Genomic DNA, 21255 nt, shown 5'->3' with positions numbered 1-21255 from the left:
GAAGGCAGGGAAAACTTAAGATGAAAGTAGAAAAAAAACAAATTTTCAAGTGTAAAAAGACACAGGAAAATCATTCTAAGTTTACAGAACTCTGGAACAAAAGTTCTTACAAAAGCAGCCACAAAGTTGTCTGTAGGGACAGTTATTAGGTCAGCACTAGACAAGTAAAGAAGTAAAAAAAGAAAAGGGTCTGTGAAGTAGGTTGGAGCAAGTCCATGGAGGTTTTTAAAAAACAAGGATAATTGTACATTGGATCCTGAACAAAAATGAAGTCAGTAATTTTCCATGTAGCTACACTCTTGGGTAGTTGAAAGGCCACATTTTAATCATGGATCTTTTAGAGAAACAACACTTGTCTGGAGAGTTATGAACTTTTGTAATGCTAATATATGATCAAAACCATTTTTATAATACAAATTTTTAGTGCCATTCAGTTATATCCTGTGGTGTGATGTTGATGTTCTAATGTAATGTTGATTCTAATTCAATCCCCAATCTGCATATACTTCAATATGGCAATAAGATTTTTTTGCTGATAAGATAGAGAATATTTTATTGTATGCCTTTGGATAATTAATTGCTTATATAATGCTGAATTTGCATATTTTCCTGTCAAGTTGTCACTTTAAAAACTGGATATTTCTACTCATTTTGAAAAATCACAATAGAGGGCATATGTTATTTATCCAGCACCAAATGCTTCCTTGCACTTAATTTGGAATAGCAGTCCCTGATATGCAAACCAAATGGAGGCATGCTAAATTTGATCAATTAACTTCTGTTTGGCTATTATTTGAGACTGCTGCTCAAATATCTTTTTTCCTAACAATTCCTCTCTGGTGCTCTGAACTTTTTAATATTTTCATATGTTATCTTCTACCTATACTTACTACATTCCTTAAATGCTAAGTAGCATGGCATAATATCATCTAACTTCTGAAAGGAAAAGTTAAATGAGTTAGAGAGAAATAGATAATAAAATTATTTTAGTGGAGGAACTCCTATTCCTCTCAGACCTAGATTTATCTTACCTCATTTTTTTTTTTTTTTTTTTTTTTTTGGTGAGGCAGTGGGGCTAAGTGAATTGCCCCATACCAGTTAAGTATCAAGTGTTTGAGGTCAGAGATTTGAACTCAGGTCCTTCTGATTCCAGGGCCAGTGCTCTAATTACTGTGCCACTTAGCTGCCCCCATCTAACCTAATTTTAAGAAGAAAAGATTTCTGCAGAGTTTATTATTAAATATTAAGAGGAAAATATCATTCCCTTATTTATGAAAACTATTAATAGATACAGAGGATTTGGGGGTTGCAGGAACTGTTACCCATAAAGGGGAATATACCCTTTTTGCTTCTTGAGTTTTTCCTTCTTTTTCTTCTCCATTCCTGCATTCCCAACAATATTTTCTCCCCTTTTCTCCTCCCAAATGTTTCATCCATTCCCTAGAGTACCCACTCTATTCTTATCCTCTACTCTTTCCAAGGCCAAGGACCCTCAAATTCTCAGACTGTAGGGGCAACATATTTGATTGGAATGGGTCCAGGTAGGTCATAGTGAACCATTTATTCCTAATTTTATTTTCTAGTATCTAGGTAATTCACTGGCAAAAACCCAATTAGGGAAATGTATTTATTTTTGAAATGCTAAATGGTAAGTCAACAACACTTTGTCCCTATCATAGAGCATTTGACAACTTTTTTGACACTTTATCACTCCTGGCTGGTTTATAGATTTTTTTTTTTGTGACTTTTGTAAGGGAATGGGGTTAAGTGACTTGTCCAAGGTCACACAGCTAGAATGCTACAGAATTCTTAACTCCTTAAATTTAAGGGGTTAAGAGTGATTTGCCCAAGGTCACACAGCTAGCCAATTATTAAGTGTCTGAGGTCGAATTTGAGCTCAGGTCCTCCTGACTCCAGAGCCAGTGCTCTATCCACTGTGCCACCTAGCTGCCCCCATTTCTGTTCTGTTAACCTGGAAATTAATTTCATTTAGATTGTCAGTTTTGTTGACATAGTTGAGTGAAACTATTTCTCATTGTTATAAATTCATCTTTTTCATTTTTGATGCTAGTATTTTGGCTTTTTTCCCCAAATAAAATTAGCTAATGGTTTAATTTGTTTTATTGTTTTTTAACTGACCTACTATATGTCTGTTAATTCAGTTTTTACTTTATTTCAGTTTTGTTACTTTTGTCTTTGATTTTCAGGATTTCTATTTTGATGTTTAATTTTTTTGTTTGCTTATTTCTTGCATTCCCAATTCACTGCTCCACTCTTATTTATTTTTTAAATTGAATTTTATTTTATTTTTTATTAAAGATATTATTTGAGTTTTACAGTTTCCCCCCCAATCTTACTTCCCCCCCACCCCCCCACGGAAAGCAATCTGTCAGTTTTTACTTTGTTTCCATGTTGTACATTGATCCAAACTGATCCACTCTTTTATTGATGAAAGTACTTAGAGATATAAATTTTTACTTAAGTACTGCTTTGGCTGCATCCTTCAGATTTTGGTATCTTGTTTCATTGTTGTCATTGTTTTTATGATTCATTCTTTACCTACCCATTCTTTAGGATTAATTTATTGAATTTCTAATTTATTGCCCAACATTATACAATTAATACGTTTCCTAGGAAGGATATGAACCCAGGGCTTCTTAGGTCATGTTCACTATTCCACACTATATTAGAAAAGGAAGTGAATTAGTCATGTAGTGAGAAGGAAGGATAATTTATACCAGCTTGAATGTTGTATTTATATCCATGAAATAATAAAAGATTCATGAGAAGTCCTCTAGCAAAATGTTAGTTCCACTTTTAATTTGTCATAGGAAAAAGACAAGAATTACAAAGAGAAGAAAGTATGGATAGTTTGCATTTTCCCTATTACCTAGCTAAGAAGTTGTTCAAAATAACCACCCAATTTTTGATTTATTGATTGTATTGTATAGTCTTCTGGATCAATTGAGATGAAAGTGAAGGGATCAACTTTGTCAGGGAAGAGGGACATTTTATTATCCAAGGCTGGAGTAAAATGATGGTTAAAGAGAGAAGTGTGATGTGGAGAATAGGAGATGAGTTATGAAAGGAGAGAATTCTGTAATGTGACATTTATGGATTGGGGTCTGGCTAGGTATGCCAGCTTAGAATATAAATTGGTAGAGAAGTAAAAGGTATAAATAAAACTGTATATTTAAAAAAATTCACTTCCTTGAGTGATATATAAGAAGTTAAATATTGAGACAAATCCTGAACTAATAAGATGGAGAGAATTAGGAATGAGCATTGATTTGATTTAGTTTAGCTGAGTTTATTGCAGCAAATAATTTGCTGATACAGCAACAAAGGGAAGAGAAAACTGAGGACCCAGAGTTCAAAATGGTTGGATTTGGAAGCAGATTGTGTCTACTAAACATTGGTTGAAGATTCTTTCTAACTAATTTATTATTTTCACTTAGTTCCACTTTCCCAATCAGTACAGGTATCAATACACAAATGAAGAGGAGACATGGAAAAAAAAATTGTGTTTTAGATATAAAAAATATTAAAAATACTGAATAATTGAAGATCTGAGAAGTCATATTTCAACCTATGTGAATAGTATGTATGTTATAAGCCAAATATGAAACTGACTGAATGTGGCCCTCAGAACAACTTGGTAGTACAGTGGATTGAGAATTGATCTTGGAATTATGAAAACTTTATTTTTATGATTTCAGCTGTGGTCTCAGACACTTATATGTTATCCTGGGCAACTCACTTAATTCCTGTTTATCTCTGTTCCTTATCTATAAAATAAGCTGTAGAAGGAAATGACAAACCACTCCAATATCTTTACCAAGAAAATTCAATAATGGGATCATAAAATGTCAGCCATGATTGAAATGATTGAACAACATTTTTTGGCCTTAGAATGATTAGCCAAGGCTTAAAACTTTTGTGGAAATAGACTTTGTTTTAACATCTACCCTCTAAAAACCTGTCATAGAAAACATATTGGACTTTAAAAAATGTGGTTGATGTCATGATTAAAGTAATCTCAACCTCTGCCATGGTTTATTCTAATTATTGTTAATGAAACCCATAATTGAAAAAGTAGTTCATCAAGTTCGACATTATTTTTATTCATCAAACTAAATATTTTGAAGTTTACAATATATATTTTCTCAGATTTGCCAGAGAAGAAAAGAGAGAATAAATATATTCTGGAGTAGAATCAGGATACAATAATAAAAATGTTCTATCCAACTATCCTGCTAGTTTAATTATCTAGTTTATATCATAAAACCTCTAGACTTTTCAGTTTTCCTATATCCAAAATGCAAATTATATGTACTTTGTAGCAATGCTGATCTTTAATTAATGGTTATTAAATGCTTTGAGGTATTTGGATGAAAGTCATTTTAGTTTAAAGTGCTGTGTTAATCATTCTAAGTAAGTACTTTGAGCGTTTTCACTGGATATGACTAATATAGAATTTTTGATTTAGCTGTTATTGTTTATGTGTTCCTTGGCATAAAATAGTACTACAGAATTCTAGCAAATGGGTTTTCTCTTCTATTTTCTATTGGTTGGCAAGGACAGAAGCTCCTTTCTTCCAGTAGTCATGAAATCCTAGCCCTTTTCTTACTGTCTTTGGCTTCTTCATTGGTATCCCTTTTCTCCTTCCCACTAACCTCTAGTTGAAAACACGAAATAATTCATATATAATTTTTATTTTAATAGTTTATGAGAAAATTTTGTATTTTAGATGAGATGTCTCAGAAGTATAGCTTCATATTTCTTTAATTCAATCCCACAAATTCTTATTGAATACCTGCCTAGTACAAGGCACTGGTTGCATATAGAAGTGAATACTTCTTAATCCCTGAGTTTAAGGAATTTCTAATATATTAGGGAGAGTGAAACAAGAATACAAACTGAGTATGATGCAAGAGGGAACAACAGGCAAATAATAAATGTTTGTTGACTGACTCACTATTAAGTAGAACAAGATTGGTTAAAAGTATTAAGAGGAGTCAGAGGAGATAAAATTTAAATCCCTTTGGGGGACTAATGAAAGTTTTATAGAGTAAGTTATATTTAGAGTGAGGTCACAAAGGATGAAAAAGTCTTTTATTGGCAGAGATATGAAAAAGAGGGCAGTAAAGGAGTTGATGGAAAATATAGGAAATACTCTGGAAACAGAGAGTTTGCTCAGGAATACTAGATCCTACTATAGCCTTTGCAGGAGATGCATAATTATTAAAAGAAGTCAATCACTATTCCTTCTAAACATCATCTATGTTTATTTTTATTTAGTATAATTTTAGCCCTTCTGGCTAGACTAGTGTTCTTTAGAGAAGTCAAAGGAAAAATGTTTTGGACTGAAAAGTCAGAGAGATTTTGAGTGGAACTATTTGACAGTTGGCTGATATTTCTTTTTTCTAGGTATAAGCCCTGTGCCCTTTGATTATTGATAAACAGTATTTTTAAATGGCTGTCTTATTATTGTCAAGATTTGTTCTTTTGTATTTGTATTTTTAATTTGTACTTTCTTGAAAACTGATCATGATTTTCTGGGGCTTCTCTTCCATCCTTTCTTCTCCCTACACAAAAAGTTCTTCAGTTAGTCTAACTACTACAGTATTGATTTACTACTGAGGAAATGAGATTTTTTTCTCCTTTCTAACTTCTATTCAGTTACGTTCAGCATGCCTCTTTCCTTCAAATGTTCATTTAGCTACTTTCACTTTTGTCAGTCTTTATCAGTCACTTTGCTTATTGTTCAGTGGTTTCTTTGCTGAGGCTTTCTTTCTAGGCTCCTTTTCACATAGGTCCTTTGTCTTCTGTTGTCTCAGTCTGATTGTTCTGGGTCTCAGTCCTTGCTGCTAGTTCAGTAGCTCTGACTTCATTGTCCCCCTTAGAACTTGAGCTCCTGGAGGACGGGGACTGCCTTTGGTCTCTGCTTTTATCTTTAGTGCTCAGCACAGGTTCAGGCACACAGGAGGTGCTTAATAAATGTTGTTTCATTGGTTGATGGGGAAACTCATTCAGTTGTACTTGTTTTCAATTTCCAAGTTCCACTAGTGCTGTTTTCACCTTCCTGTCTGAGTTCTAACTTTCTTCAGTTCCTAGACTAATTCTGGGTGGATGTCAAAATCTGTATTTGGATCTCTTCTCCATCTTTCTCTCCCTCTTTTTGTTGATTGACTATTTTTTTTCTCTACAGTACAGTACTAACCTATTGGTCAGTCTTATTTACTGGATCCCAAACGCCTCTCAGTTTGCCACCTCTTCTTCCCTCTTACCCCCTTCCTGCACCTTTCCTCTTTCCTCTTTCCTCTTCCATTGCAAAGGGACTAGTATTAATGGATGGTAGAATATAGGGAAGAAGGAGTAAGGTATAAAAGACTGGGGACAGTTTATGAAGAGCATTTTATATTTGATCCTAGAGGTAATTGAAAACCACTGACATTTATTGAATAACATACTTGTGTTTTAGGAGAATGACACATAGTTTGGGAGCATGGTGGTACCTTCAGCAGTAAAAAAGAAGTTTGAAGGAGAGAGAGAGAGAGAGAGAGAGAGAGAGAGAGAGAGAGCAAGCTTACCCTAGAACTGATCATCTGTATAGAGTTGATAATTGAGTACATGGAAGCTGAAGTGATGACAAAGTGATATAGTAAAGGGGGAGAAGAGATGGATGCCCAGGACAGATTTCTGGGGCACCCACACTTAGTGGGCATGTCCTGGATGAAGATTCAACAAAGGAGGGAGAGAGGAGTGGTCAGATAGCTAGAATGGGAACTAAGAGAAAGTAGTCACAAGAGGAGAGAGTAACTAGAAAGAAAGTAGGATCAGTGGATGGGTTGAAAAGGAAAAGCTAGATGGCACAATGGAAAGAGCACTGGCTCTGAAGTTAGAAGACCTGAGTCCAAATCCAGCCTCAGACACTTAATAATTATCTAGCTGCATGACCTTGGGCAAGCCACTTAACCCCATTGCCTTAAATAAATAAAATTTTAAAAAAAGAAAGGAAAAGTGAGAAAAGATTTGTCAGTAAAGTGGTACTTTTGAGAGAAGTTTCACTCGAATGATGAAGTTTCCTGAAACCCAATTGCAAAAGGTAGAGGAAGTAGATACAAGTAAGTATTGGTACTTTTTTTTTTTAAGGAGTTTGGCTGAAAATGAGAAGAGACTTAGGACAATAGCTGGAGGGAGATTTGGGGATGTTGCAATGAAGCAGTACAGAGGGAAAGTCAAATTTATATTGATTGAGAATACAGCCTTATTGAAGAAAGCAGGGGAGGGATGAGACTAAGTGTCCATATTGTAGGAGTGTTTGCCTTGTTAAGACGGACAACCTCATTGTCAGGTATATGGGAGTGAGTACATGTTGAATGGCTTTAATTTCCTCAGCAAATTAAAATACATAGCCCTCAACTGAGAGAAGGGGGATGTATGGGAGACTTGAGGAGAGAAGAGAAAGATTGGAATAGTTTTGTGTGTAATAAGATAGGTAATCAATTAGGAAGGAATAAAGGCACTACTTTCCTTCAGTGAGAGACTCCTTGAAGCTAGATAACTGTGATTTATCAACTGCAACACAGTTGTATGACATCTTCTAGCTCCATTCAGCAGTCCAGGAAGGAGCAGATGGCAGAAGCAACCCAGGATTGAATGTGGGCAAGAGTTGAGTGGTGTTAGGACAAGAAAGGGGTGAAGTAAGGGAACGGACTCAAAAATCCAACAAGAATTTGTTGTATCAGGTCATTTGCCAGCTCCTGTGTTCAGTGCTAGGGATTCAAAGAAAGGCAAAAACATAGTTTCTGCTCTCAAGAAGCTCATGGTCTAAAAGGTTGGGACATCATGCAAGCATTCAATGTTAGAGAATAGTGTTAAAATGCTCACTATAGGATCAAAGATTGGAAAAAATAGAATCAGAGTAAGGCTGATGGGTCTAAAAAAGTGCTGGGAGGTCTCAGTAAGGGTAGATGAGTGGATATACTAGGATGAGATAAGAGTGATAAATTGTAGAACTGTAGATTTAGAGCTGGAAGAGATCTTGAAGGGCATCAAGCACAAACCTCTCCTTTAGTAATGCAATTTATGTAATTAGAGGAATGTTGTCTGTTCTTCATTCTCAGAGAGGATCATGACATCAAGGAGGTGATGCCATGACAAGCAGAATGACTAAAAAACTGTGTGTGTGTGTGTGTGTGTGTGTGTGTGACTAAAAACTATATATATATGAAAATAATACAAAGAAATGAGTGCTATGAAGGCGAGAATAAATAACAGCTTAGCAAAAGAAGTACAGAACTTTCCTTAACTAACAGAAACCCTGAAAATTAGAACGGGATAAAAAGAAATTTTGAGATAAGAAGAAATTATAGTAAAAGCATATTGTTATAAGATTAGGCCTGGTGGTTTTTAAACTACCGTGACAATTTCCCCTTAAGAGAAACTAGAAGCTTATAGAACAAACTCATGGAAAATCATTGACAATAATATTTTTCAAAGGTTGTTACATCTTTATCCCCTCAAAAGAAGATTTTGCCTAATACCAACTTGTTTTTTTCCCTGATATGCAAATCTCCAAAAGGATATTTTGTCTAATAGCAACTTGTTTTTTCTCTGATAACAATTCCCCCTGACTAATATTTTTCCAATTCCTCACATGCAAATTGGCCAACTCCAGGGGGTCCATCTAAAATAAGAACCTCACTGTCAGAAAAAGTGCCTTCCAAGGGACACCTTGGAGGAACCCTACTCTCCAGTAGGAGCACACCTTCCCACTTAATGAACCTGTCTTGTAAACCCTGATGCAATATTTCTCTTACGTGAGTTATATTCTGTGTTACTCTGTGTGCCTAAGTTGTATGTCTGGTTCCCTTTCTCTCTCTCCTCTTTCTCAGTGCTTGTACAATAAGGTTTTATACTGAACTGATTTCCATTGTTTTACATGTTGTTCTCAGCATCTGAATTGTTCAAGGGTTGTTCTTCTGATGTCTCTGACTGGCCCCCCAAGTGTTTGCCTAGATATAAATTGGGCACCTAGACAAGGATTCACCCTATTATTAACCACTCCTATACTGGGCAGTATGGTATTAGTTGTAGAAAACAAGGTCAATAGGGAAGCCCTATGTCCTTCTAGGAGGGAGACCCCCTTTTGACAAAGGGCTTTCACAAAATACAGTCAAAAGATTGAAAAAATTAGAAGAAAATAAAAGACAATTTTTAGGGAAAACAGCTGACCTAGAAAATAGATTGAGTAGAAAAAATTTAAGAATCATCAAATTCCCTAAACTCTATTATCAAAAGAAGAGCCTAGATATAATATTTTAGAAATTCTAAAAGAAAATTCTAGTCTCTTAGAACCAGAGGGCAAAATAAACCTAGAAAGATTCCATCGTGGTCTTCTGAATTTCCAGTAACAGCATAGGCAACAATCCAGACTTTCCAGGTTGTTGAATTATAGATTAAGGATTCGTTCCTACAAAATGAACCACTCTTAAAATGGAAGGAATAAAAGCTACTTTTATTTATAAAAAGAAGATGCGTCCCTCTCTTGTTACTATAGTAATAGAATAAAATCATTAGCAGTAGTAAAAGATAGCTAGCTAAGAAATCATCACCAGACTGGGGGAGCGCCAACTCGTGAAGATTTAGCTGGGGAATCCTGGAGTACATACAGCTTTCAGGGTCCCAACTGGGAAAGTTCCTCATAGAGTGTCCTCTGTAGAGATAAGACCCCAAAGTTCCCTTTCCCAGTGTGAGCCTTAAGTAGATCCTGTACACAAAGAAGGCAATATGCCAATATTTTACATGACAAGAAGAAGGTGCTACTATCATTGAGGAGCTTGGCTAAAGCCCAGAGTGATATAGCATATCCTGTTCCAGAAAACAGGCAAGTGTCCTTTGAACACTAGCTGATTTGGGATTAGCTATAATTCCAGTTAGATATATCGTGCAAGGACATTATTCAAGGAATATGGAAGAGCTTTCCTTATTAATTCTTCACAGGTCAAAGTTAAAATACTGCAAGCAGCCAGAAAGAAAGAATTTTAAGTACTGAAGAGCCACTGTCTGGTTCACACGCAGTTTAACAACTACCATCAAGACATGAAGAACTTCTTTTTGTGGTGGCAAAGTGTTGGAAATTGAGGGGATACCCATCAATTGGAAATGACTGAATAAGTTATGGTATATGAGTGGTATGAAATACTTTTAATTTATAAGAATTCATGAATAATTGGACTTTAGAGAAGCATGGAACAAATTACAGGAACTGATGCTGAGTGAAGGGAGCAGAACCAAGAGATTATTGTACACATTAATATCAATATTGTGAGTCAATCTGCCATGATGAATGCAGCTCCTCTCAGCAGTTCAAAGACAACCTTGGAAGACCTGTTATGGACAATGGTATCCCCATCCAGAGGAAGAAAAACAAAACAAAATAAACCCTATAGAACCTGAATGAACACTACATTCATTTTTAAAAAATTTCTCTTATGTTTTTCTTTTTTGCCTTATAGTTTTCTTTCTTTTCCCTTAGTCCTAATTCCTCCTTCAGAAAATGACTGCTCTGTAAACTTGTTAAACACAAATGTATATTTTCAATATTCACCACACTGTTTGCTGCTGAGGGTAAGGTGGAAGGAAATTGTGTAATCTATAAATAAATATACACATGCGTGTGGATCAGTGTTGAAAAACTTGCATAATATATAATTGGAAAAATAAAATAAAATATCAATCAGTAAAAAAGATATGAAGGGCTTTAGAATAGCATATTTCAGAAAGCAAACAATATGGTCTTACAGAAAAGAATTACTTGTCCAACAAAACTGAATAATACTTTTCTTTAAAAGAAAAATAGATAGGGAAAAATAGATCTTTAATGAAATAGAAGAATTCCAAGCATCTCTGATGAAAGGACTGGAGCTAGGTAAAAACTTTGAAATACAAATAGCAGGGGCGGCTAGGTGGTGTAGTGGATAAAGCACCGGCCTTGGAGTCAGGAGTACCTGGGTTCAAATCCAGTCTCAGACACTTAATAATTACCTAGCTGTGTGGCCTTGGGCAAGCCACTTAACCCTGTTTGCCTTGCAAAAACCTAAAAAAACAAAACAGAAATACGAATAGCAGTAAAGAGAAATATCGAAAAGATAAACACAAAAGTAATTGGAAAAGACTTTCATAATGGTTAAATGTTTGCATTCTAATGGGGAGGAAGAATAATAATAGCATGAAAATTCTGACAAACTAGGATGTAGAGCAAGTCAAATGAGAGAAAACCTAGGAGAGATTTTTGTTTTGTTTTGATGATCTTAAGAAAGAAAAGACGGAATAGGAAAGGAAGAATACATGGGAGAAGAAAAAGAGAGAGATGGGGGGGGTACTTATTAGGTTACATAATGGTAGATTGAAATAGAAGTATATATAAAGAAGGATGGGTGAAGGGAGGGAGTATCATTTGAATTCACTTTAAAATAGCATAGGTATAGTGAATACAGCAAGAATAGTTTATACTATAGCAATGATACTGTAAAAATTAATAGTTTTGAAAGACTTAATCAACCACAATTCTAAAGACCTGGGATTTAAAATGCTATCTATTTTCTGAGAGAGAGAGGTGATTTATAATGTTGCTTACATTTTTGAATTTGGGCAATATGTATTCTAAGAAAATAAACTGTTAAAGGTAAACTAGATCACAGAGCAGACTAAGGCCATTCCTATAACAGGCTGAAATGACTGCAATGTTAATTTATTGATCAAATTTCTCATCTCCTTGCTCTTAGAAAAGTATTACAAAGAAAATTACTCAGTAATGACCAGATGTCTGATTGCCCTTTGTGACAATCCAGGTATGCTAAACTTTAGAGACCTTTAGCCACATCTCTTAAAATTAGTAGAATATTTAATAAATAATAATTTTTAGTTGAATGAATGCAAATTTTTCTGTTTCTATCATTTTACACACTTAGTCAATTTAGTGTTTTCTTTTATAACTTCTAGTTGTGTGTTTTTTTTTAGGGGAATGTCAGTGGATGTTAACTCTTTATCTTCAGATACATAAGTGTCATTTATAATCATTTAATATTTTAAAATTTTATTATTTCAAATTTTGAGGATAAATTTTAAATTCTGTCTGAAATTGACACAGAAAATGACAGAACTCTATTACTTTGAGGATTAAAAAGGTATTGGTTTTACTTTTAGACTTAGGTTACATCTTTCTATACCTGTGCCTCCAAACTTTTTTGATCATATAGCCCCTTAGTAAAATTCTTTTGAGTATGGACATCTAGCACATGGACATTTATTTGCCAACCAATTAATCCAAAAGAAAAATGGAAGGGTCAGGTGGCTCTTACTTACTGATCACTTCCCTGGGGTATGATGGAGAAATGTGAATATCTCTAGGTTAGGAAGGGGAGTTTTTCCAAAGGTACTGTGAAGCTAATGTTATGAGTTACCTAAGGAGCTGATGCCAAGAAGTTGGGAATCTGTACAGCTACAAGTAGAAGTCAAGGAGCATTGGGAGACAGTAAGTGAAGAGTGGTATGATGTTGAACAAGGAGACTTTGGATTAGTTATGGTAAAGAGTGTGGAATTTGATCCATTTTTCTATATTCACTGACCACAAATCAAATCTCTTGGGCACATCATGGTACCATTTTAGGTCATGCCATAGTTTGTTGATATAGAATATTCAACCAGTAAGGAGATTGAAGTGTCAGCTGCTTTCTCCATTATTTCTTCTTAAAAATAATGAGTACTTGTACATCCTTGTTATGTACTTATACTTGTACATAGATGTGTACTTGTACATCCTTGTTATGTAGAATAATTTTCTCTAACCTCTCTTCCTCCTCTTATTCCTTCCACAGAAAGGTTGGATCATTTCAGAACTCACCAACAATGCATTAGCATCCCTATTTTGCCGTATCCCCTCCAATATTGATCAATTTCCTTTTCTGTCATATTGGCCAATCTGATAAATGTGAGGTGGTACCCAGAGTCCTTTTAATTTTCATTTCTCATAAAAGTCAAGAATTTCCAGGGATTTAATGAAAAAAAAGTGCAAAAGAAGGGGGCTTAGCCCTACCTGATCTAAAATTATTTTATAAAGCATCAGTCATCAAAACTGTCTGGTATTGGCTAAGAAATAGAGTGGTGGACCAGGGGAATAGACTAGGTACAATAGCAGGAAATGATTATAGTAATCTGCTGTTTGATAAACCCAAAGAGTTCAGCTATTGGGATAAAAACTCTCTTTGATTAAAACTAATGGGAAAATTGGAAGTTAGTATGGAAGAAACACCTCACACCCTTTACCAAGATAAGATCCAAATAGATACAGGATTTAGACATAAAAAACAATACTATAAGCAAATTAGAAAATCAAGGACTAGTTTACATGTAAGATCTTTGGAAAGGGGAACAGTTTATGACTAAGGAAGAGATGGAGAACATCACCAAAAACAAACTAGATGATTTTGATTACGTTAAAGTGCTTTTGCACAGATAAAACCACTATAACCAAGATCAAAAGACATGTAATAAACTGGGGAACAATCTTTACAACTAATGATTCTGACAAAGGACTCATTTCTAAAATATACAGAGAACTGTGTCTTATTTAAAAAAAAAAGCCATTCCCCAGTTGACAAATGGTCAAATGATATGCAAAGGCAATTTACAAATGAGGAGATCAAAGCAATCCTTAGTCATGAAAAATTGCTCTAAATCATTACTTATTAGAGAAATGCAAATTAGAACTTCTCTGAGGTACCACTTCACACCTCTCAGACTGGCCAATATGACCAGAAAGGATAGTGATCATTGTTGGAAGGGTTGTGGAAAATCTGGGACACTATTACATTGCAATTGGAGCTGTGAACTCATCCAACCCTTCTGGAGAGCTATTTAGAACTATGCCCAAAGGGCAACAAAAATGTGCATACCCTTTGATCCAGCAATACCAATACTGGGGTCTGTACCCTGAAGAGATGATGAAAAAGGGTAAAAACATCACTTGTACAAAAATATTCATAGCAGCCCTGTTTGTGGTGGCAAAGAATTGGAAATCAAGTAAATGTCCTTCAATTGGGGAATGGCTTAGCAAACTGGGTATATGTATGTTGTGGAACACTATTGTTCTATTAGAAACCAGGAGGGATGGGATTTCAGGGAAGCCTGGAGTGATTTTCATGAACTGATGCTGAGTGAGATGAGCAGAACCAGAAGAACACAATGTAAAGACTGACAAATTGCTTTCTGTGGGGGGGGTGGGGGGAAGGAAGTAAGATTGGGGGGAAATTGTAAAACTCAAAATAAATAAAATCTTTAATAAAATGAAAAAAATTGCATTTCTTTAACTGATTTAGAGCATTTTTTTATATGACTTTAGATAGCTTTAATTTTTTTATCTGAGAATTGACTATTCATATCCTTTGAGCATTTATCTATTGGGTAATGATTTGTTTTCATATAAATTTGACTCAGTTCTCTCTATATATTTTAGAAATGAGTCCTTTGTCAGAAACACTAGTTTTAAAAATTGTTTCTCATCTTTTGCCTTCCTTTTAATCTTGTTTGCACTGGTTTTATTTGTGCAAAAGCTTTTCAACTTAATGTAACCAAAATATCATTCATACTCAGTTTTGTATTTTTATAATACCTCTATCTCTACTTTGATCATAAATTGCTCCCCTTTCCATAGATCTGACATAAACTGTTTTCATGTTTTCCTAATTGGCTTATGAAACTACTTTTTATGTCTAAATTTTGGTATAGGATATGAGATGTTGATCTTTGCCTAGTTTTTGTCATGCTACTTAAGTTTCTCCAGAAGCTTCAAAGAAACTTGACTTATTTCCAGAATTGATGCAGCAGATAGAGCGAAGGCCTTGGAGACAGGGGGGACAGAAGTTCAAATCCGACCTCAGACACTTGACCCTGACTAGCTGTGTGATATTGGCCAAGTTACTTAACCCTAATTCCCTTGCATTCAGGTTCTACTTCACTTATCCTGATACATATCTGACTATCAAACCCAGGTGACTCCACAGCACCCCTTCATTCAAATCCAATTCATGTGCTTGCCATGGCATCACCTCTGAGATGTCATGGTCTTTTTCAAGAATGAAGGACAAAAAGAACCAGCAATCACTCTCCATGTGATGGGCATCTCTGTCATTTTCAGCTCTTTGCCAACAAAAGGAGAGCTGCTTTAAACATTTTAGAATATGTAGGTTCTTTTCTTTTTTCCCTAATCATCTTTGGAAATTGACTTAGCAGTGGTATTGCTAAGTCAAAGGGTATAGGAGTTTAATAACTCTCTGGGCATAATTCCAGATTGCTCTTTAAAATGCTTGAATCAGGTCACAATGCCAACATCAATGAATTAATGACCCAATTTATCCATACCCCCTCCAACATTTGTCACTTTCTCCTTCAATCATTTTAGGCAATTTGATAGGTATAAAATGATATCTCAATTTTGTTTTAATTTGCAATTCTCTGATCAATAATGATTTAGAGTATTTTTCACATGACTATAAATTGTTTTGACTTCTTAATTGGAAAACTGCCTGTTCATTTTCTTTGATCATTTTTCAATTGCAGAATGACTCATTCTTATAGATTTGACGAAGTTCTTAATACATTTGAGATGTGAGACACCCTCATCTGAGAAACGGTTGATAAAAATTTATTCCCAATTTTCTGCTTTGCTTCTGATCTTGGCTACATTTTTATTTGTACAAAACCTTTTTAATTAAATATAATTGAAATTATTTATTTTATACCCAACTTGCTTTCTTTTGTCTATCCATAAATTGTTTCCCTAGCCATACGATTAATAAGTAATATGTTCTACATTCTTCTAATTTTCTCTCTTTATCTTTATATTGTCATTTCTTATTGCACAATAGTATTTCATTGCAATCATATGCCACATTTTGTTCAGCCAATTTCCAATTGATTGGTATTTTCTGAATTTTCATTCTTTTATTTATCTATTATCTATCTATCTATCATTTATTTATTTATTAGGTTTTTGCAAGGCAAATGGGGTTAATTGGCTTGCCCAAGACCACACAGCTAGGTAATTATTAAGTGTCTGAGACCGGATTTGAACCCAGGCACTCCTGACTCCAAGGCCAGTGCTTTATCCACTACGCCACCTAGCCGCCCCTTGAATTTTCATTCTTAACTACCACAAAAAGCACTGTTTATACCTGGTACAAATAGGTCTCCCCCCCTTTTTTTTATCTCTTTTGAATACAGACCTAGTAGAAGTATTGTTGGATCATGAGTTATTACCCTATGGGTACACTGATTAGTTTCAGTTATTTAGTCTTTTTTGTTGAGTTCCCTGTGCACCAGGGGAATTAATTCAGCACAGGAGAGAAAAGAAACATGTCTATACTTGTTGGGGGAATGCTAGCAGGACAACTAGCAGAGCCATTTATGCACAGTATCAGGCAGTTCTTTATAGCTGAAAACCACAAAATTAGCATACAAGATAAAACAATGACATATCTCAAACTTTCGCAGGATATGACCTAGCAGAATATAATCTAGGTCAAGAAGTTTGGGTACAAGGCTATCACATGAGTGAGGTCATGGATGATGCAGCTGTGTTATCACAGCAGAGTTCTCTGGAGAGCCTTCAGCTCAAGGGTCACTTAATCCTGGGCTTTTAGTAATAAACTGACCTTTCACCCAGACTCACCCTAGCAGCTCAACACTTTTTTTATATTGTTAATATTACTAAAAAGAAACTCTAAAGTGAACTGATTATGTTCAATGGGAAAATCATATAATCAAATGAAGAACATTTTAACTGTTTAAAGTAAAACAGATGGCTATACTTACATAGATTCAGAAGCAGACTCACACCTTTCAGATTTCTCTTCACTTTTAATTGGAAGAAATCTGTACTCTAAAAATTCATTAATTCAGTTTCTATGACAATCTTCCAAGTATAAATAAATAATGTTATTTGTTTCACATCTTGGATCTAGGCCCTATAGTTACTAATTTTGATGTTAAAGGTTAATTATTACAACCTTGCAAATGCTTTTTCAGGATCAATTAAAAACATATTTTTCATAGTATTTTCATAGTATTCAAGCTAGTAATGATAGAGGAGGTTTCAGCAGCAATTCAGATACAATGGCCCTGGGGGGTCTCAAGATGCAGAAGCAAATCAAATAGCAGTGTATCTTCTTTAATGTTATTTCCATTAATAAAAACATATGGTTCTAATGTTTAGTCACTTGACAATGCAAGATCTTACTTTCTGTGACTGCTGGAGCCATAGACAGGAGCAGATTCAATGATCTAGTGGTATTGCTTATTCCTTTACTTCTATTTAATCAGTTCTTATATATTTCTATCTCCATAACATCTTGACTCACAGCTACCCCCCCCAGTTAGGTTCCTTATCACTTCTTATCTGGATTTGCTCAATATCTTCCAAATTTATCTCCCTGAAGCAAAACTCTTCACTCTTCAATCAGTCTTACCTGTAGCAGCCAAAGCAAATATCTGTGTGTATCACCCTCCTCGATAAATTTTAAGAGCTCCTTAAAAATGCAATAAGTAGCATTTATGCATTTATGGAAAAATTATTTATTAAACTTTACTATGTTGCAGGTACAATACTAAGCACCAGGGTGACTGATAAATAAATGACCTGGGTTTCTGGCCAAGTGTAGCATTTTGCATGCAATGCTCCTAACTAGTAGAGAAAATTGGGGCAAGAATGAACCAGCAGAATAGCTGAAACCTTCTGTATGTGTTGTCTTTTCCCTTCTTCCCTCATTAGAATGTGAGCTCCTCGAGAACAGGCTATCTTGGTTTTTTTCCTATTTGTATGCCTGACACTTAGGTTTGTGTTTTGCACATAGTAATACTTTAATTAATGCTCTTTTTTTTTTCATGCCTTGTGAACCAAGGTATTAGCAGTACCCTCAGCAGAAGTAAAGGTTTGGAATGTGGATGAGTTTTATGGTAAAGAAAATTTAAGATTTGGACAATATTGTACAGCTGTTCTAATCATCTTTTTTTCTTTTTCTCTTTTTCTGATCACAGGTTATTGAGTCCTTGGGAATTATTATTTATAAAGCATTGGACTATGGTTTGAAGGAGAATGAAGAAAGGGAACTGAGTCCTCCCTTAGAACAACTTATTGACCATATGGCCAATACTGTAGAGGCTGATGGTAGTAATGATGAAGGTTATGAGGCTGCAGATGAAGTCTTAGATGAAGAAGATGACGAGAAGAGAAAAATTTCGGTTATTCGATCATATAATGATGTTATGAAGGTATAGTAATTTTACTTGAAGCTTTGGTCTTTGAGAGCTGTAATTATTAAGTCTTTTAAATATTTTCAGTGATGGTTATGCCACAGTAGGCAATGCTGTCCTACTTGGCTGGTTGGTTCTGGCCCTTTGTTATTGAAGAAGACCAAAATGACATCACCATGTTTGAGGCAATTGCATTGTGTCCAACTGTGGCTGATCAGACCAGTTCAAGCTCAGAGTGTTCTACCACAGGTTGGGCACAAATAGACCATATGAACACCCAGTATTTTTCCTCTAAACTTACATAATCTACTTAGATTATTATATAATATATTTATGGGAATAAAGCTGGAACTGAAGTAAATGATCAGACAACACATTTAATTCTGTGATATTTTGCCATCATGAAATTTTGATTTCAGAATTGAATTAAGGTAGCCTAGCAATATTAACAGTTTTTTAAATAGATCTTATCACACTGATTGTATTTTATCATTTTTTTATGTGGTGTCCTTTCAATTTATTATTACTCTTTTCCATTTTACTAAGGAAATGATAGTTCTGAGATTTAGAATCTTGAAATCCATGATTCATAAACTAAGTTTAAATTGTGATCTCAGCAAACTGTCCTATGAAAACAAGTATATTTATTATTATAAGTTAATTGAACTCATTGTTTTTAAAAGATCAACATTTCTAGTCCGATTGTCTTAATATTTATTTCTCGGCCATAGCAAACTGTGGTATATGTGTGGCATGGAACACTGTTGTTCTCATAGAAACCAGGAGGGATGGGAATTCAGTGAAGCTTGGAGGGATTTGGATGAACTGATGCTGAGTGAGATGAGTAGAACCAGAAAAACACTGTACCACCCTAACAGCAACATGGGGGCGATGATCAACCTTGATGGACTTTCTCATTCCATCAGTGCAACAATCAGGAACAGTTTGAGGCTGTCTGCAATGGAGAATACCATCTGTATCTAGAGAAAGAACTGTGGAGTTTGAACAAAGACCAAGGACAATTAACTTTAATTTAGGGAAAAAAAACCTGATTATCTTATTGTCTGATCTTGCTGTCTCTTATACTCTGTGTTCTTTCCTTATGGATATGATTTCTCTCTCATCACATTCAATTTGAATCAATTTGGAAATAATGTAAAGACTGGCAAATTGCCTTCTGTGGGGGGAGGGAGTAAGATTAGGGGAAAAATTATAAAACTCAAAATAAATAAGATCTTTAAAAAAAATCATCTTCAGCCAAAAACAAAGTGACTTCATTGCTAAATAAGAATGTGAAATAACTAAGTAAAACTTACTGAAGGAAGGACTCGGGTCCTCTCAGGCAGCCTCTTATCAAGCAGTTCATATTCTATTGGGGGAAGACTACAAATAATGGAGAAAATGAATGGGTGAAGGGTAGTGTGGCAGCAAGAATTAGCATTGATGCTTGAGGCCCTTAAAGATAAGGCAAAAATGTCAGTCCAGGGACTCAGGAGTGGAATTCAAGTTACTGATGAAGAGTCACTAGGAAGAGATAACAGCATGAATTAAGCAAGAAATAATGATATGGAATGGGATCTAAACAACTCTAACCTAATCGGTTATTGATAACATAATGTAAAATGGATGGGAAAAGGACACATTGACTGATTAAAATAATTTCAGACAGAAATTTAACTGATTGTTGACATAACAAGGAGAACCATAAAAGCATCTTAACCATTGGACACTGACTTTCTTGCTAAAGTAGAAAGAAATAACAACCAATGAAGAATATAAGTTATCTATAAAATCTTGTGAAGGCTGTTGGAAGATATTGAGCAGTAGCTTCCCACAAAAAAGAAGCAGTGGAAAAGTAAAGCCAGTTAAAAGAAAGCTTCGCCTTCTGTCATGCAGACATTCTAGGGGCATTTAAGGAGGACAAGCCTACAAAGATTTATTAAGGACACATTCTATGCCAGCATCCTGGGGAGGTAACATGCAGCCTATGTACAAACAAGACACGTACAGGATAAATTGTAGATGATCTCAGAAGGAAAACATTAACATTAACTGGAATCTAGAAGGACTGCTTATGGAAAGTAGACTTTTAGCTGAAATTTGAAGGAGCATAGGGAGTCAGTGAAAAGGTAGAAAATTCAAGGCCAGTAAATGCAGCCAGTGAGAATGCATGGTATTAGGAAAATGGAAAGCTTTGTGCAAGAAACAGCCAAGAGTCCAGTGTAACTGAGTCATGGATAGTACATGGAGAGGAGGAAGGTATGGAAAGACTGAAAGTTCAGGAAGGTACAAGGTTTTGAAAGGCTTTAAAGGCCAAACAGGGGATTTTATATTTGATCCTGAAAGGGAGTAGGAAGTCACAGGAATTTATTGATTGTGGGGATATTACACCTGTCCTTTAGGAAGATTACAAAGAGAAGTGTTAGGAGAGATGTTTTCAAAATAGATAGATTAAATATGGAAGGAGAGAGAAGTGAAAATATGAAAGATTGCAGGTGACACTAAGATTGCAAGTCTAGGTAACTAGGTTGATGGTGGTACACAATTCAGTTTGGACATGTTGAATTTGAGATATCTGCAAGGCATCTAATTTGAGTGTACAATAGCTAATGACTAGTAGCTAGTGTTCATATATTAAGATTACAAAATGTTTTACAAATACAGTACAAAGATTTTTTTTTTAATCAAGACTACCTTGTTAGATACTATTATTATTCCCATTTTACAGATGAAGAAACAAAAGTGAAGTTCCTTGCCTAGGATTACATATCTAGTAAATGCTGGTGAATTTGACCTAGAGTCTTCCTGAGCATCATAGGTTTAGGTCTCTATTTACTGCCAGTTGGAGGTAGGAGACTGGAGGTCAGGAGAGAGATTAGGGCAATGCAGATAAATCTGACAATCATCTGTGTGGAGATGATTTGAATCCATAGGAGCTGA

General features: G+C 35.1%; 1 protein-coding gene across 4 annotated transcripts in view; it reads left to right on the top strand.

The window, feature by feature from the left end:
• SPIRE1 (spire type actin nucleation factor 1) overlaps positions 1 to 21255 on the top strand; it is a 216887-nt gene that overhangs the window by 66045 nt on the left and 129587 nt on the right. For 3 of the 4 annotated variants that reach the window (XM_074200872.1, XM_074200871.1, XM_074200875.1), the window contains one exon: positions 18100 to 18333. In XM_074200872.1, coding sequence (XP_074056973.1) covers positions 18100 to 18333 — 234 coding nt within the window. Of the gene's footprint in view, positions 1 to 10079; positions 11859 to 18099; positions 18334 to 21255 lie in introns of those variants that run through there. The other variant, XM_074200873.1, reaches the window with a different exon arrangement.

The sequence above is a fragment of the Macrotis lagotis genome, chromosome X (genome assembly GCF_037893015.1).
Source record: "Macrotis lagotis isolate mMagLag1 chromosome X, bilby.v1.9.chrom.fasta, whole genome shotgun sequence".
Taxonomy (NCBI): domain Eukaryota; kingdom Metazoa; phylum Chordata; class Mammalia; order Peramelemorphia; family Peramelidae; genus Macrotis; species Macrotis lagotis.
The sequence above is the reverse complement of the archived record's forward strand: the minus strand, read 5'-3'. Positions and strand labels throughout refer to the sequence as shown.